Here is an 18443-nt window from a genome sequence, read left to right as displayed (position 1 = left end):
GTCGCGGGCTGGTTAGCTACCATGTGCCATTTGAACTCTTTGTGCGTCACCCCTCTTTTTGCTGCCGCAAGCTGCACTGCGGGGTCTAACCGCGGTATCTGTAAGCATGCTTCATTGAATCGTTTGATGTAGCCCCATATGGGTTCTCCTTCCCTTTGGACTACCCCGAAGATGCTTTCCTTTGCTCTGGGGCACCGTTTGCTGGTGACAAAGTGTGCAGTGAAGATCTGCACGAACTGAGCCCAACACTTTATCGACCCGGGGGCCAGGTTCCTGTACCAAGTGCGGGCTACCCCCCTGAGGGTGGTGGTGAAAGCCACGCACATGCATGATTCGCTGGCTCTGGCGAGGTGCATTTGGGACTGGAAAGCGTCAATGTGGTCGTTGGGGTCGAAGGACCCGTCATACTTGTCTAGAGGTGGGAGCTTGAAAATCTCTGGGCAAGGGGACCGCCAGGAGTTCTGACGCGAGGGGGGAAGGAACTGAGAGAATCGGAGCAACTCCTACCTCGTCCGAGCTCGTCTCGCCTTTGCCTCTGAGCTCTAATAGGACACGGGTGGCGGTTCGTCGACTTCGCCGGCGCCTTCGCTGTTGAGTGGGCCTTGTGCTGGCGCTGCTGGCCTCCGTGTTGCCGAGCTCGATGGGCCCAGAATGCTGGGTAGTCCGCTGCTGCCAGTGCGCCGAATCGGTTTTCCGTGAGTGGGAACTCCGGTTTGGAGCCCCGAGGTGCCGATCTCGCGGGCGAGGTTCCCGACCTGCCTGCGAGCTGCGAGGCGGGGATGACTTTTCTCTCTCTCCGGCCTGGGGACGAGGCCTGGCTGTTTGGGGGGTTCTGGGGCCTGGAGGCCTTTCCTTGGTGGGGGCGCCCATCCTGCGGAGAGGCCTTGACCGGCTTCGAAGCAGGGTGGCGAGGTGGAAGTAGTGGTTGGTTCGGTGGTAGTTGGGGGAACGGCTGTTGATAGTGATACTGGGAGAGGTTGTGCAACACTTGGTGCTGGTGAAGCTGGTGTTGCTGGAATTGTTGCATCTGGGCTTGCATTGCCCGCATGCACTGCATCAGGTCGTCCAACCGGTTTTGGCTAGCTGCCAGGGGAACGGCGGTTGGTTCAGCGAAAGTAGTCTCGATGGGGAGAGGAAAGGGGATGTTTGTGGCAGGAAGGTTTACAGGCGCCACTGCTTGTGGCGTATTCAGATTGAGAATTCCGTCCACCGAGAGGGGGATGGTGAACTGCCCAACGCACACCACGGGAACTTGAGGCTGTTCCCCGGTGGTGTTTGTCTCTGTGCCGCGTCCGGCGTTGCTGGAAGAGGCCATGAGTGTTGAGTTTTTCAAAGAAGAAGAAAGGGGTATGAGAGTTTGGAGGGAGGCCTTTTGAAGCGTTCCCATGGACGACGCCAATTGATGATGCACAATCCGGCCGGTCTTAGCTGTCAACGATCTTGCCTCTGAACTGAGTGGCAGGGGACCTGAAACGGACAGGGTGAAGAAGCTCCGGGGAGAACCCGGCGTAAGGGCTCCGAAGCTCAAGTTAGAATCTTTCAAAGGCAAGATAAGCCAGATAGCGCAAAAGTTAGCATACCTTGTTCTTGGGGGGTAGGGAGCCTTTTATAACCACCTCGCGCACTCACTTCCAGGCTTCTGTCAGGTCGGGCATGATTATCTCTGAGCTCCTACCAGTTCGGATGTCATCCCCTCTGGCCGGACAGAACCGCCACTGCTCCTTTTGTCGGAGCCGTCTCTGCGGCTGGTAACGACGGTGGCAGGTGGCGGTAGTAGGAGGCCGTTTGAAGTGCGGCTGTCAGGCGTCAGATCCCAAATCAGTCAGGTGCGCCGCCCTTGGATACGGACGTCCTCGGTGTCAGGTACGTTTGGTCAGTCTGGTGTTTCGGAAGCGAAGTGCTGGAGTGGCGAGCGAGATGTCTTGAGTTCGGTTTGGGGAGTGTTCCGAGCTGCCATGGGCCAGCTCGGGTCATGGCTGTGGCTTAGAACCCGAGATAGTTCGGGCTCCTTGCAGGGAGCTCAGGTCCTCAGTAGGGAGCTCGGGTTCTTAATAGGGAGCTCGGACTCCCAGTAGGGAGCTCGAGTTCTTGGTAGGGAGCTCGGGCTCCTAGTAGAGAATCCGGTCTAGTGGAGTTCGGGCTCAGTAGTGAGCTTGGACTTCGTTACTTTCGGCGCTCATTTTGGGCGCTTTGCTGCCCCGAGTTGCTTGCTTTTGCCGCATGTCGGGTAATTGCGAGGTCGGGCCAAATTTCCCTTCATCAGGTTCAAAGGGGTCGGTTTAAGTCCCGACTACCCTCTGAACCATGGCCTGATTGTAGGGGTGTATCGGGAAGGCCCCGATACAAATTGGCCGATACGGGCCAATACGTAACAATATTTTGAACCTTAGCTATAATAATAATGGCATCAAGCTGGCCTCTCACAGTCACACGAACATGCAGCGATGGAGTAAGGCTCTCAATGGGTTGATTCCTCAAAACCCAAGCTCCCAATACATGAAAATCCTAAGTTGGGGCGAGCTACAACTCACATAAAAGAGAAAGAACTAAAAAACCACCATAGAAACAGTCCTTTTCCCTTTTAAGATTTGATGGCTTGTTGGTGAAGCCAACTAAGATATTTACACATAAGCCCCTTAATTGCCTCCCTTTCATAAACAACTCCTTAATAACCAAAGTACCTTCAAACAACCGCCCAAAAGATATTTTTTGTTACAGAAACACCCTGTTAGTGTCGACTGTATAGGGGTAGTTTAGTCTTTCTATTTATGTTTAAGCTGATGTGTAATGTTTATGTTAAGTGATGTGTCCCATACTTAAGTAGGGGCATAATGGTCTTTTGATTTATTTAATAGAAACATATAAATATAACCTGGCCGACTAGAGAGAGTGACTTTTCTCTCTTGTTCGAACCAGTTTTCTCCTCCTTTCTTCTCTTCTCTTCTTCTCTTCTTCTCTTCTTCTGTCTTCTATCTCTTCTAATCTTCCCCAAATACTATTTCTAACAGAATTCTAGTGCAGGTCTGAACTTTATCACACCCAAAGGGCCAAAATCCAACAGAGGTACACTCAACTGCCCCCAGACCAGAATCTAAATTTTAAAATGACAAAAACACCCCTGGACCCAAACCATGACCATCCTAGTTATTGGTATGACTTGCACCACAGCCTGCACATCCTCCACAAAAACTACCATGATCACCACAACCAGCATTCCCAGAGAGTTTATTTATATATTTTTTTATTAATAAGGAGATTTATTAATAGAAAAATCATTGCTATATATTCTGGACCTATAGGAGTAGGGGATTCAGTTAATGCAGAAATTGAAGCAGTGGTACAAGGAGCTGAATTTACCAAAGAGCTGAACTCTGAACAGCTGTTAATCGAAGGTGATTCCAAGCTGGTGATCCAGTGGTTAAATGAACCAGAAACAGCAGCCTGGTCCTATAAAAGTGCTTTACGAAGGTTCAAATGTCTAACTACAAACATGTCAGTTCAATTCCAATGGGAAAGAAGATTAGCAAACGGGTTAGCAGATTCACTAGCTAAACAAGGGGTGCATAGGAAACAGATGTTTTGGGCTAAACTGTAATTCTTTATTTTATTCTGAGGCTGCATCTCGTGCCTTATCTTGGGAACTTTCTCTGTGTATCTTTTTGCTTCTAACCTATTAATAAAATCACTCCTTATTCATAAAAAAAAAACATTGTTCATACCCGAAAAGTAATATTTAACAAAATAGCCCTGCGCCCTGAGACAGCTAGCGTTGAACAATCTGTAATTGAACAAGCTCATATTCACCCTTGAAACCAATCAAGAATTTCACTACATAGATATAACTCCTTTGTTGTTGTATCACATCAGAGGAAAGTAGGTGGTATATATTAGGTTCTTCACACAACCCTATTTAACCCGGAGTGATAATCTTCAAGTGTCTTCTAGATGTATTGTTAAGGAGGCCTGATACAACTGATGAATATGATTCTTTTTTTACTCCCAAAATTCATTTTCTTTACTTGATGTCACATTTGTCTGGCGGTACCCAAGAAGATCAAACTAATGGTAATTTTTAATTCTGGCTCACCATTTTTTTTGGTATTTTAACTTTCATGAAGTATTTTTCAGATAGGATGACAAATGACAATATGACAATATGACAAACAAAATTCTATTAACATGCTAAAGGCCATCACCAAATGTTGTCCTAGCCATCCAGTGGTACTGGTCTGCTGGGTGGGTGGAGCAGACAGGATACAGGGTAATGGTCCAGTAGACACACTCAGAGTTCAATCTGTCTTTTCACTCTTGTCAGCCCAATATCTTACCATCAGACCAAGCAATGGCCCCAATATCATATGCACTTATTACTTTTGTCGAAAAGAAAACATAGATGGAGTACAAAAAAGGGAAAAGAAATACTAACAAAACTGATGGGCAAGAGCCACAACCTAAATTCCACAGGGAAAAGAAATACTAACAAAAATCGTATCCATAAAAATCTCTCTCCCATGGTCCAGAAATCCTCTGGACACATCAACCAGGAACTCACCAAACTCCTCTTTGGTATGAGTCTGAACACTACACCCATGAGCAACAGATCCTTCAATCTTCAGCCATCATTACTTAAATGAAGCAAATTTTTGAATTAAGATTTTATTGATACTGTTGCCACCTGCCCTGCATTTTTCCGTGGTCCATTCTCTTCTATGGGTTGGAGAGTGAGATTGGAATACCCTTGTTATGTAGGCACTTCTATTTGACTGTAAACCATTGTTCATGCAATTTAGCAAATGCACATTTTCTTGCAGAATTGATCAAAGTTTACCATATTTATTTGTTGGATGCAGCCAAAATGCAATGATCCTCTGCTGAAGATGTTTCGGATTGATTATGTGGGGACTTCTCCTTATATCAGCTGCATCCCTTCAGTTGTTCACCACCGGCTTTCCTCAAGTGACCGCTTCTTGGTCCTCTCTTCAGATGGGCTTTATCAGTACTTCAGCAATGAAGAGGTAGTTGCTCATGTTGCATGGTTCATGGAACATGTGCCTGAAGGTGATCCTGCCCAGTACCTCATTGCTGAGCTTCTCTTCCGTGCTGCCAAAAAGAATGGTTAGTTGATGCTTATTAGCTTCTACCTTTCTATAACTCCAGATTACTTAGGATAGAATACTCAATTTGGCCTGGAGGATGGTCATGCTCCCTGGAGTACTAATTACATAGCACATGCTTTGGGCAATGGATGGCCACACCTGGGAGATTTCCACTGTTGGAATTTATCAAATCAAATGATTCCAACAATATAACCTTTCACTTCTTTTATAATGGAGAGAAATAAAAACTGTCCATAAAATCCATAAACCAAATAATTAAGAAATTGTACATGGGGTGCACATATGCAGGACAATGGGGCAGAAAAAAGGATCATAGGAAGTTTTATGTAAATTTAGCATAATTCACTTTACCAGGAGGTTTTAGAATGATGTATTAGCAAGTCAGCATTCTCCTATTGTAGATTGAGAACATATTAGTTTTGTACGGTACAACTGTATTAAAGGTCTTAATACAGTACCTCTGATAGTACATCAATTTGTTAAGTATATTCTTCTTTCACCAATCAAAAAAGGTCTTAAATTTTTTATTATTTACTGATAAGAAATGATTTTATCAGATATTATGATAATAGAATTTCAGATTGTGATAAGATCTAGTCTTTATACTCTCCCTTGATATTACAAGTAGCTCTTGGATCCTTCACCCCCAAGTAATAAAAAAAGTTTGACACTGCCTATTCTTCATTGGCAGGCGTCACAAACAGTTCAACCCTGTTTATGCTTTTTCTTGCATATCTGTCAACCAAAGAATTTGTTGACCTTTTGATCCACCTGAATAAGGTATTCAGGTTTCTGGCAATAGGGGTGTTCACGGTCCGGTTCAGTGCGGTTTGGAGATCTCAGACCAAACCAGTATATTACGGTTTGAGAAATTTGTAAACCAAATCAAACCGTTTTGGTATGGAAACCAAACCGTTTTATTACGGTTTGGTGTGGTTTCTAATATGGGTTGGGGACTGGACCATTCTATGGTTTTTTTTGGGCTTAACCCAATTAGAAAGCCCAAATAGCTCCCCTAAAAATTAAAACTTAAAACTTTTATGCATTATTTTATTATAAAATAAAGAGTTCATTATATATTTATAATTTTACGCATTCCATTTAGATATATTATATATAAAGTATATGTATGTATGTATGTATGTATGTATGAAATTCAATAAACCAAACCAAAACTGAAAACCACAATTTAGAAAATTCTCAAACTGAACCGAACCAAACCACAAATTTGTTTTGGTTCGGTTCGGTTTTGCAGTTTGAATCATATAATGAGCACCCCTATCTGGCAAGGAATCTTGCTTCCCTTATGATTCTGTATACTTAGGGGACCTTTCCTACTCCATTCATTTGCCATATCACCTCAAACCTCTTCCACCTCCCACCTTGATTGAATTGCCAAGACCAGAATACATGAATACAACCACTTGGATGATCTGGTGATAATTCCCACTATAACTAAGTTCTCTTGGTTGCCATGACAGCTACTATCAAAATTTAATAGTAGGGTATTCGAAGGTGGACATCACTCCATGGAGATGTCATGGCTACAGAGTATGGAGGCGTGATTTTCGGAATACAGGAACGAGTTAAAGAAAATTAGGTGGTTGACCAAGGACATGGAAATTAGATATTGTTGGGTTAAAGGGAAAGCTAATTGTGCTGCTGATTGTATGGCTAAACAAGGGGTGGGGAGAGAACAAATGTTTTGGGTACAATTGTTAAAGAGGGGAGAGATAAGATGGTTTATCTCTCCGTGTTTATTGTATATGCCCTTTTCTTTATTAACTAATGAAATTGTGGTTATTGATCAAAACAAAAAATAACATCCTCTGTTGAGAATAGCCAAATCCTTGATTCTATCCAATGGGCAGATCTAAAATTCTTTCATATGCTTGAATTACTTTATCTCCTTTTGATATATTATTATTGTCTGTTGCAGGGATGGATTTTCATGAGTTGCTTGATATTCCCCATGGTGATCGCCGGAAATATCATGATGATGTTTCAGTTATGGTGGTTTCCCTCGAGGGCAGGATATGGAGATCATCGGGCTAATATTTTTTGTGTGCATAATGCTTCACAATGTGACATTTTTCAAGCAAGGAGTAATGCATCCATTTTTTTGTTTCTGCAATTTAGCTATTGATCTCCCATTCCTCTGGTGGGTTCTTGCCGTTGGGACTTGGGCGTCTTCACTATGCATATGCAATTTTATCAGTTGAACCCATCCTCGAGACATTTGAAACAGCAATCATCTGTTAGACCAACTGACTTGGATGGTGTTTGGCATCAAGGTGTTTTTTAACCGTTGTGTTTGAGCATATCAGCAAGAAAATTCACCCCACCCCCACCCCCTGCCAAAAGAAACGGAAGAAAATCATCCAACGTTTTTTTGTTACAAATTTGTTTGGTAGAGACGTGCTGACTAGGCATTTAAAGTGTTCTGGATTTTTAATTAAAAATTTTGTTGCAATTAGAATGACAATTCAGAAAAAATTTCTGATTTACTAGCTTTCAGTGTGTCACTTCATTAAGGGAAATTATAGTAAATGAGTAAATCCCGAGTGAGGAAATGTCCGAAATGGCGAAATGTTTTTTCTGATAATTGCCCCTTTGCATTGAACTCTTGTGCATTATTTTTTTGTTGGTGTTTCAGCATAAATGGGCATGGACAGGCACGAAGTTTTAGCATTTGGGCTAAAATTCTGATGTGGCAAATTATTTAAATGCAGTGGTCAAGAAATACATGAATGCCAAACACCTTCAGGAATTAGGATTTATTAATTCAGGTGGGTAGATCTAATCAGCCCTTCAAACTCGGACTTCCAAACCAGTGGTTGGTGAGAGGGAGGATTAGGGAGGCAGTGCAAGGCAATGCCAAACTATTTCTTATATTTAATGCTTACCATTGAAGTTTTAGGATTTAAGTGAAAAGATAAAGCAATGCCAGCGAACTTGGAGGAGTGTAAGGAGGCCAAGGGTCTCTCACCACAGGCCTCACATGGAGCCCTTTGTTTCCTCCACACGTGAAATTATTAGAAGTTTAAAACCCTCTTATTTTTTTAAATATTCTATCACAAAGTCTTATAAGTCTCAATGTACAAACATGTATTCTCATAAAAACCCTCTTATGTCTTAGTTTTTTTTTTTTTTTTATTAAAATCTATCGTTACTATTCTCTAATTAACTCATTCTTAAATAGTTAAATATGGAGGAGTGTATGGAGACCAAGGGTCTCTCAGACTCTCACTACAGCCTCACATAGTCTCTCCCCTTCTCTCCTTCACACATGTGAAATATTAATAACCCTCTTATGTCTTAATCTCCTGTCATAAAGTTTAATAAATCTCAATGTGCAAACATGTCTTACTCCTGTCATAAAGTCTAATAAATTTCAATGTACAAACATGTCTTATCATAAAAACCTTTTCGGACTCGTTATTGATTTGGATTTTGAGAGGGGGGGGGGGTGTTGGCCTTTCTTCAGATTTATGTGATCGGCATCACTTATCGGGTAAATGATATCCATCTCCCATGTGGGTAAATAACTTTCCCATCTGGGGGAAATGTGCCTACACTTGGATGGGACAAAATTACCCCTGTTAATAATGGTTTTTAATGGTTAAAATGGTCATTTTCTTATTTACTTGGACAATGAAAGAACATGAGTAAATGCACTTACCCAGGTTACCTGGGTAAGTAACTTCCTGAAAAGTGAATGGGGCCTTTATGTCTTAGTTTTTTATTAAATCTATCATTATTCTTCTCGAATAAAATCATTCTTAAATCAACCCCCTCCCTCTTTTCAATAGTCATTGTTTGTAATATCCATGAAACACTTGGGTAAGTGACTTCCCGAAAAGCGAATGAGGCCTTTATGTTTTAGTTTCTCTATTAAAATCTATCATTATTGTGCGATCAACCCATCACCCAACCCGCCCATTTAAATGGGTTGGGTTGGGGATAACCATTGGGTTAACCATTACAAACATAAGTCATTTGAATTATTGACTAAATTTAGTTGTCTTGAATCAACACACTTCACCCAACATAAATCCAAATCAGTTTGACCCAAGTCCGGACCAGTTCAACACGGTTTGACCTGATCTAGCACATACTGATCCGAGTCGACCCGAATCCGAAATAGACCCTAAGCAAGATGGTTCGGTACCGCTTGCTTTGCCCGGTTTGGGTCGTCCGGTACAACTAGTATTCACACAACTTGACCCGACTCGGTCGACCCGAATCCGAAACGGTTATGAACGGGATAATTTGGTGCCCGTGTTCTTTGTCCGGTTTGGACCGTTCATCCGACCAATATCCACATAACCCGACCCGAATCCGAATTGACTAGATTTACTTACATTGGCCCACTTCGTGTCAGTCGGTTCGGTCCCAAACCCGTGCATAAGCCTGATATGGTCCAGCCCAAGTCAATCCACAATTGACATGCATGTAATGTGATTTGAACCTTCACCACTTGTGTAAATAGTGACTACAATTACCACCAAGCTACGACCAACTTATTTGTTAAGAGAGAGTTAGTTTGTTTTTTAAGTTCATAAATATAAGATTAATGGGTTTGAGTGGGTTGGATTGGGTTAAAGTGGGTTTAGGTTGAACCCAACCCATTTAATTTTATATAACTGGGTCATTAATGGGTTGGTGGGTTAGATGGGTTGAGCTCCAACCCGCCTAATTGCCACCGCTACAAATGCATGGGTTTGCTTGCTAGTTCAGTAGGGGATAATAGTCCTTGCTACTACTGATCATGGGGTATGTCAGGATATTTTTTGATGGGGCATTTTTTAAGCATGGTAAAGGTTTTGCAACATGTGTGATTGTTGGGGTTGATGGCAGATTCCAGTGTGCAAAGTTTGTACCTACGGAGGCAGCTGATGCAAAAACTTGTGGAATGAGGGGACTAGGACTGCTATTGGCAGATTGCGTCTTCTTATGCTAGTGGATCTCGTGTCTTTATACAAGGTGATTGTTCGGTGGTGATTTTGTCAATGGCTGGCAAGACTAAGGAAGCTCCATGGCGGTGGCAGAACTTGATGGTAGATGCCAAATACATTGCCCTTGCACATGGTTTGTTGTCCTTTTCGTCTATAACCCAAACCCTCAATGTCCTAGCTCCTAAATTAGCTACTTGGTCTCTCTGAAATTCAATATGTATGGTGAATGGATAGAACGTTCTCCAAATTGTATTTCTTTTATCCTTCTTAATTAACGATTGATTATTGTGGAATATATATATATATATGTTTGGGTCATGCCTTCCATAGCCAACATCCTAAGACCACATTAGTGTATAAGCACGCCGCCTACCGAGAAGCGTAGATAATCACGTAAGTGAAGACCTTGGAGAGAAGCGTAATCTCTTACAGATAAGGATAAGCGTCGTCTCCCAAGGATAAGTGCCCCCACTGGGGAAGGCATAACCTTCCAAAGACCTTGGCAGGTGGCCTCATCCCTACAACCCCGCAAAGGGCGTGTTTGAGTACACTGCGATTATTTAAAGGCATCTCCCCTAAGGTTCACCATCTTTGACCTCTCTCACTCTCTTGCTCTCATTACTCTTATACCTCCTCCTTGGCTTGGACCAGCTCACTCTTAACAGCTTGGCCCGACTGACTTTACCCTCTGTTATTGACTTGAGTGTCGGAGTGCCTTCCTCGGGCCTCTGACTTTCTTCTGTCTGCAGATACACTCAGTGACTTTCTTCCTCAGGCCTTTGACCTTTTTTTCAAGCCTCATCATTCCACCTCGATTTCATCCAAGTTGGTAGGTTTATCTATTGTATATCCAGCTTGGCTACACTTTAGATCGGATAGCATCAGATTGGTGTTGTTTGTGGAATCTGACACAAAAATCCTCCAATTTCTTTTTTCTCCCTGTGAACTAGCAAACATGCCTCCCAAGAACACCTCTGACTTCTCTAGCGCTCAATCCCCATCAAGGGGATCCCACTATCGCCACATCTCCCCTCCCCATGAGCTGCGGTAGCCAAAGCAGGTGAACCCTAAAGAGTTCACTTTCACTACCTTACAGAAAATGATCAATTAGATCGTCATGATGATGGAAGCTTTAAGATGCACCCCGACAACCACACCACCCCCAACCCAAGTGCCCACTATACCTGATCCTCGAGCCGAGGGCCTCAATGGGTGCCAATGAGACCTACTAAAGCCTAAAGTCAAGTGTGAGAGACCCCAACCGTCTCGGAGATCTAGCTCTCAAGGCTGGAGTTGAGCCCATGACGCTAACTCACGATCGCATCATTTCGGCACCTATGCCCCCATCGAGGAGTGCCCCAAACCTTATGTGTAGCACCAACAACCTTAGATCTCCCAAGTCGAGTTAAGCTCCATCAGAAACTATCGCACACCACCAAGGACAATGAAGCCTGTAGACCTCGACACTAAAATCAAAAACATGTGAGAGCGGCTGAACGAGCTCAAGCAAAGTCAACTTGACCGAAGTGCGCCCTGGGTTATTTCCCCACAAAGGAGACAACTTTCACGCAAGAGATGATGGATGAATAGCCACTCATAGGATGTTGGCCCCCTTAATTCAAAAAGTATGACCACTTTGGATCCAATTGACCACCTAGAAGGATTCAAGGCCATCATGCTCCCCTACAACACTTTCGATGCCCTGGTGCGCAAAGCCTTCGCCTCCACCCTTCAAGGCATGGCTTGTAAATGGTATGCTGCCCTACCATCCTGATCAATCGCCACATGGGACCAATTTGAAGAGAAATTCCTAATGCAATTTACTAGCAGCCGACAACACTAGAAAACATTGGCCAACCTCATGCAATTTAAGCAAAAGGACGACGAGTCCCTTAGGGAGTATTTGGCAAGGTTTAACGCTGAGCCCATCCAAGTCCAAAGTCTGAACCACTTCATAACTATTCTATGGTAGCCATAATGAACAGCTTACGATTGTCGTCCCGGTTCAATTTCTTCCTTTAGAAGAAGGCCCTTCTTGCACTGACCAATGTCCTGACAGGATCCTATAAATACATCAATGTTGAAGAAGTGTAGGTGCAACATCTACATGACGAGGAAGGTTGGTATAACAGGGAGTGTAAGGACAAGAATGATGATTGAGTCAACCACAATTGAAAGAGGTTGGATTGCCATAGAGACTATAGGTCCGATGTTCTGAAACTTCATTCCGCTCAACGCCATATGGACTGATGTATTAATGCAGATTTGTGACTGTTGCTTCGTTATATGGCTAGAGAAGAAGAAGTCCCAAGGCAACAAGAGGAGCCATGGCAAGTACTGCAAGTTCCATAGAGACCATGACCACGACACAGAGAGCTAGAAGGACCTCCGTAATTATATCAAAGACATCGTCCAATGGGGGTACCTCGGCAGGTTTGTAAATGACCAATGAGGATGAGATAGAGACAACCCTAGTCATGTTGACGTGCCCGATGACCAGGACCCTCCCTCTATTGGAGTCATCGCTGTAATATCAAGTGGGACATTTTCGGGGGAGAGAGCTCCTTGGCTCAAAAGGCCTACACCTGACTCAATTAGGTGGAAGATCAGACAACAAAGAAGCCCAAGGTTGACACACCTATCACGTTCAATGAGGACAACCTCATGGGAGTCCAAACACTGCATGATGACATCATGGTGATAAGTAAGATATAGCCCTGAGTCCATCAGTATGGGCTCTCAATGGACCCAACATTTATAGTAAATGATCCTTGAGTCCAGCCATCCTATGAAGGCCCAAGGACAATGGACTTAAGTAAAAAAATAGCCCATCAGGTAAACAACCCTTAATGGTCTCTTACACTTAACCTCTCAGCCCATAATGATCAAACATTGCCTAACAGTGAAGGATCTCTCCCCTGGCTGCAAGGTGTAGTGTTGCACTCTCTGCTCGGATGGGTCTCGCGATTTAAAACCTTTTACAAACCTTTTTCCTAAAACATAATATATATATTTTGCAAAACAAATCTCAAACATGGTTGAAATTGACTGCCGACAATTTTGGTTTCCGTTAGAGAAAGTGCAGTCCCGATCATTCACTTTGTCCGACAAAGGGGCTGATCCTGTCACTATGATCACCCACTCGAGTGAATTCTCAGACTGCCCCAACATGCCCAAGTTTTGACTCCCAAAGGATCTCACTGATTGGCATATCAAAGACAACCCAATCCAACACCCAGTGCAGTACCATAATAGATTCTAGGGTTATGTGTAACTTTCCAGTTTTTCCCACCAGTCTCCAAGGTCTAGGGCATAACTGGAAAATGGTCTAGGTTCAGTGTTTCAAACAAACACACACTACATGTGCTTTGGGTCCAACCCTAGCAGTTGAGACAAACTACCCCAACCTTCTTGGCAGCACATTAATGTCAGCCTTGGCAGGATAAACTCCCCAAGTCTATCCAACAGCTGGGAATATTTTAAACTAACACGAGTCTCATAAGTGTCCAGTTTAAGGGGTAATTACACAAAAACACACCAATTATAACATGAAATAATTATGTATTTCTACTCATTTGCAATAAATGTATCAGTACATCAATCTGATTGGAGCTAAGGGCATACACTGTCTAACAGCTCCCACTTGCACCCAGGTCCAATCTGGTACAAGCCTTAGTCCCATATTGCCCACGTGTTTCTCAAACACTTTTTGTGTCAGTAGCTTAGTCAATGGGTTTACCACATTCTCCGTTGATGCTACCTTATGATTCCGTATGTCCCCCCTCTACCAACAATCTCCTGTGGATCCAATGTTGTGATACAACAGTAGAATGAGTGATATGTTAGGATTCCAAATTCTAGGATGAACAACTTTATCCATTAGGCAGCCTCACTTACAGCTATGTGCTTGACCTCGGTCATGGAATCTACTGTAGACCCTTATTTGCTATTTTCCAGCTAACTACACAGGACCCCAACATAAAGATGTAACTAGATGTAGACTTTCTATCATCTAGGTTTGACTGGAAGTCGACATTAGTATACCCGACCATTTGTAGTGAACTACCATCAAAGACAAGACAATACTCTTTAGTCCTCCGAAGGTATTTCAGTATGTTTTTCACGGCAGTCCAATGCTCCTGTCCTGGGTTTGACTGATATATACTTACCACACTCACAGCCTGAGCAATGTCTGGCCAAGTGCACAACATGTCATACTTGATGCTCCCTACGGCAGAGGCATAGGGAACCTCTCTCATGCCCTCAATCTCCTCAGGAGTCTTGGGAGACATACCCTTGGAGAGAGTGACTCCGTGTTTGAAAGGGACAAATCCTTTCTTGGAGTTCTCCATGTTGTACCTGTTGGCAATCTTGTCAATGTAAGTAGATTGGGATAATCCTTTTATCCTCTTCGATCTATTTCTATAGAGTCAAAGTCCCAAGATGTAGGAGGCTTCTCCAAGATCTTTCATGGAGAATTGCTGCGAAAGCCATACCTTCACCATAGTCAACATTCCCAATGAGAAGAATGTCAAACTGTTTGACCATACCTTATCTCCCATTGATTTCTTATAAACATAGGGTTCATCCGGATTTTGCTAAAAGTCAAACTGTTTGACCGTAGAGTCAAATCGGATATTCTAACTTCTGGAAGCTTGCTTTAATCCATAAATGGATCTATTTAGTTTGTGCACCATATGTTCCTGACCTAATGCAATGAAGTCTTGTGGCTGTTGCATATAGATATCTTCAGTAAGTTCTTCATTCAGGAACACAGTTTTGACATCCATATGCCAAATCTCATAATCATAGTATGCTGCTACAGCTAGAAGGATCCGTATGGAGTTAAACATGGCCACATGCGAATAAAGTTTCCTCATAATCGACTCCCTTTCTCTGAGTGTATCCTTTCGCTACAAGACAAGCTTTATGGGTCTCAACCTTTCCATCAAGGCACTTCTTCCTTTTATAGATCCATTTGCAACCAATTGTTTTCACCCTAGGGGGTAGGTCTATGAGAGTCCAAACTCTATAGGTTTTCATTGAGTCCACCTCGACTTTCATGGCATATATTCGCTTCAAGGAATCTATGTCCAACATAGCTTCCGCATAAGTCACGAGATCTTCCTCACTGATCGTGGCTTCCATCAAGTAACTTTCTTGATCTTAGCCGTAACGAACTAGAGGCCTAAACACCCAGGTAGATCTTCTAAGTTGGGTATTAACAGGAACTTGTGGGACATCTCCCACTACTCCTGAACTCTCTTCATCAAGAACAATTTCCTGACGATGATCATTCAAGATATAATCCTCCTCCATGAAGTTGGCATGTCGACTATAAAACACCTTTTGCTCTCTTGGGTCATAGAAAAGGTATCCTATAGAGCCCTTAGGGTAGCCTATAAATAGGCAACGATTAGTCTCGGATTCCAATTTTCAGCACTTGTTCTTTTAACATGTGTTGGACAACCTCAAATCTTCAAGTGTCTTACACTTGGTTTCTTACAGGTCCATAGCTCATAGGGAGTCTTAGGAACGGATTTGGTTGGAACCCAGTTCAGCACGTATATAGCAGTCTCCAATGCATATCCCCAAAAGGATATAGGTAGTTACAAATGGATGAGAAGTATTCGGACCATATCTAACAGAGTTTGGTTTCTCCTCTCTGAGATACCGTTTAATTGTGGTGTAGAAGGAGGAGACAACTGTGATATAATTCCATTATCTTTAAGGTAGTCCCTGAATTTGTCAGAGAGATATTCACCTCCTCGATCTGATTGAAGGGTTTTGATGTGTTTCCCCAACTATTTCTTGATTTCTTGTCTAAACTCCTAGAACTTTTCAAAGGATTCAGACTTATGTCTCATTAGGTACACATAACCATATGGAGAATAATCATCTGTGAATGTTATGAAATAACAGTGTTGGTTGTGTGTCCTCATATTCATGGGACCACATACATCAGTATGTATCAGGTCTGTGCCCGTAGATCTATCAGGCCTATTAGTAAATTACTAGTAAATGGTCGTTTAGTCATCTTACCCTGAAGGCAAGGCATACAAATTGGAAGATCTTCTACAGTTAGAAAATCTAAAGGACGATCCTTTACCAATCTTGTGATACGTTCTATATTGATATGACCAAGTCGGTAATGCTACAAGCACATAGGATTAACCGTATCACGTGTTCTTTTCTTGGGGTTAGGTTCTTACATAGTTTCGGTTATGTTCATTTCCAGAGAAGGACGGAGGACATAGAGACCATTCTCAAGTTCTCCATAGGTAAGGAATTTGTTATTCAATTTAATAGTAATCTTATCACTAAATATAACAGAATAACCATCGTCACACAATTTTGAAACTGAAATCAAATTTCTTCTTAGAAATAGTAGATAAAGACAATCTTTAAGAGTTACAATTCCTTCTTTGAAAATTAAATCTACAATTCCTATAGTTGTAGCTGCAACTATTGTAGAAGTCCCCAAGTAAAGTACCACCTCGTCATCATTCAGCCTTCTACTTTCTTTGAACCCCTGCAATGTATTACATGCGTGAGTAAAAGCCCCAGAGTCAATACACCAGGATGTAGAAGTGACCAACATATTGGTCTCTATGACAAGTGATTCAAAATTACCTTCTTTGTTCTTGGATTTTAGATATTGAGGATAGTTCCTCTTCCAATGTCTGGTCTGTTTGTAGAAGTGACACTCATCTAATGATTTATCGTTCTTTTACCTTTTCGACTTGCCCGCTTTCTTCTAAGGCCTCTTCTTGCCCTTCCGCTTTCTTTTTCCATATTTGCCACCTTCAACAAGCATGGCTACTGGCTTATCCTTCTTAATCAGTTCTTCAACCCTTTGCAACATTTTGCTGAATTCCTGAAAGCTAACCTTTAGCTTGTTCATGTTATAATTCATGACAAGCTGATTGAAGGAGGGAGGCAGAGAGTTTAGGACGGCATCATCCTTGGTGTCAACATCAAACTAGGATCCAAGAGCCTCCAATTCATTTATATACCCCATCATCCGCATGACGTGGTCATAGACCGACTCACTCTCGGTCATCCTTGTGGTTATCAACAGCCTGAGAACCTTTTGTCTGGCAGAACGATTTTGCTCCTCATACATAGTCTTTAGACTATCCAAAATGTCTTTGTAGACTTCGATCTTATCGAATTGTCTCTAGATTGTGTTGTCTAAAGATGCTACAAACTAACATCCGGCAAGAGAGTTCTTCTCTTCCCATTCCCGATATTCCTTCCTACATGCTTCAAAAACCCTGTCACCTAGACATTCCGGAGCTAGGTTCTTGGCAACCTTGTCCAATTTCTCGGATGTCAAAACTAGATTAAGGTTACGATACTAGCCAGCATAGTTGGGTCCCTTAAGATTGCTGTCATCCAACTGTTTGTTATCATCCATCATATCGTGGGCCCCAAGGTACAGTGAAAGAATCTTCAATTTTAGGATAGGCGTCTCCCACCTCGGTCTATGATGTCCCTATCATCTTATGAAGCAATCCCATCGACTGAACCAACAAAATGGATAGCCCAATTTTATGGTGCATCTCCACCCACCGATTCAGCCTGTTTTCAAGCTAATGAAAGAAGGCCTTTAAAGAATTCATCATATGATATTCCCTATTGAAAGGAGGGAGAGATCCATCGTATGGACGCCAAGAATGCAGCGGAATAGGGTGGGCGAATTTCAGAAAATTTCTCTCCTCCCTTCCAACTGGGAATCATATTCCCCGATTTTAGAATACAATATTCAAGGATCTAGTCGAACCAAAACCGAACCAGATCAGAACTAAAGAGAAAGGGAAGGGTTATACCTGATACGGAGAGTCGGTATCTCCCAACGTCGGTGTTCACGCCCAAAGAATACTCCCAATATCTGCTCCCACTGAAGATGGCGCAGTGATACTAGAACAGAACCAGCAGTGTTCGTCCTACGAACCAAATTCTTCACAAGAATTCGATGGAAGCGAAGAGCACCGTACACAATCATCCTTTCAGCAAAGACTGATATCAAGAACACCTTCTTGATCTTTCCCTCTCAAAGAGATCGAACCACGCAGTGAATGGCGGCGGCGGCTGGAGGAGAACTCTAGAGATGAATTTGGCATATTTGCTTTTCTTCTCTCTAGGGTTTCTGAGATCCTATCTCAAATTCCAGGAGGATTTTTTCTGCTGAACCCTTGGTTCGAATTCTTGTAATCCAAGATTAGGGTTTCTCCTCTTTCTTAGTGATTAAGAAATCTCCTAATCATATTAGGAGTTATCCCAATCCAAATCTGTATTTGGATAGGGAATTATCTTAATCCTATCTGCAGATTAGGTCAGCCCACTCCTGATCTTATCAGGAGGT

General features: G+C 42.7%; 1 protein-coding gene across 1 annotated transcript in view; it reads left to right on the top strand.

Moving 5' to 3' along the window:
- The window catches only part of POL (Protein phosphatase 2C family protein), a 55795-nt gene extending 48171 nt beyond the window's left edge, over positions 1-7624 (top strand). The window contains exons 3-4 of the mRNA XM_010249331.3: positions 4851-5115; positions 7057-7624. Of these exons, the coding sequence (XP_010247633.1) occupies positions 4851-5115; positions 7057-7172 (381 nt within the window). The 3' untranslated portion in view covers positions 7173-7624. The remainder of the gene's footprint in view (positions 1-4850; positions 5116-7056) is intronic.
- Positions 7625-18443: the final 10819 nt, after the last annotated feature.

Source organism: Nelumbo nucifera, chromosome 4 (genome assembly GCF_055504915.1).
Source record: "Nelumbo nucifera cultivar China Antique chromosome 4, China Antique-T2T, whole genome shotgun sequence".
NCBI lineage: Eukaryota > Viridiplantae > Streptophyta > Magnoliopsida > Proteales > Nelumbonaceae > Nelumbo > Nelumbo nucifera.
The sequence above is the reverse complement of the archived record's forward strand: the minus strand, read 5'-3'. Positions and strand labels throughout refer to the sequence as shown.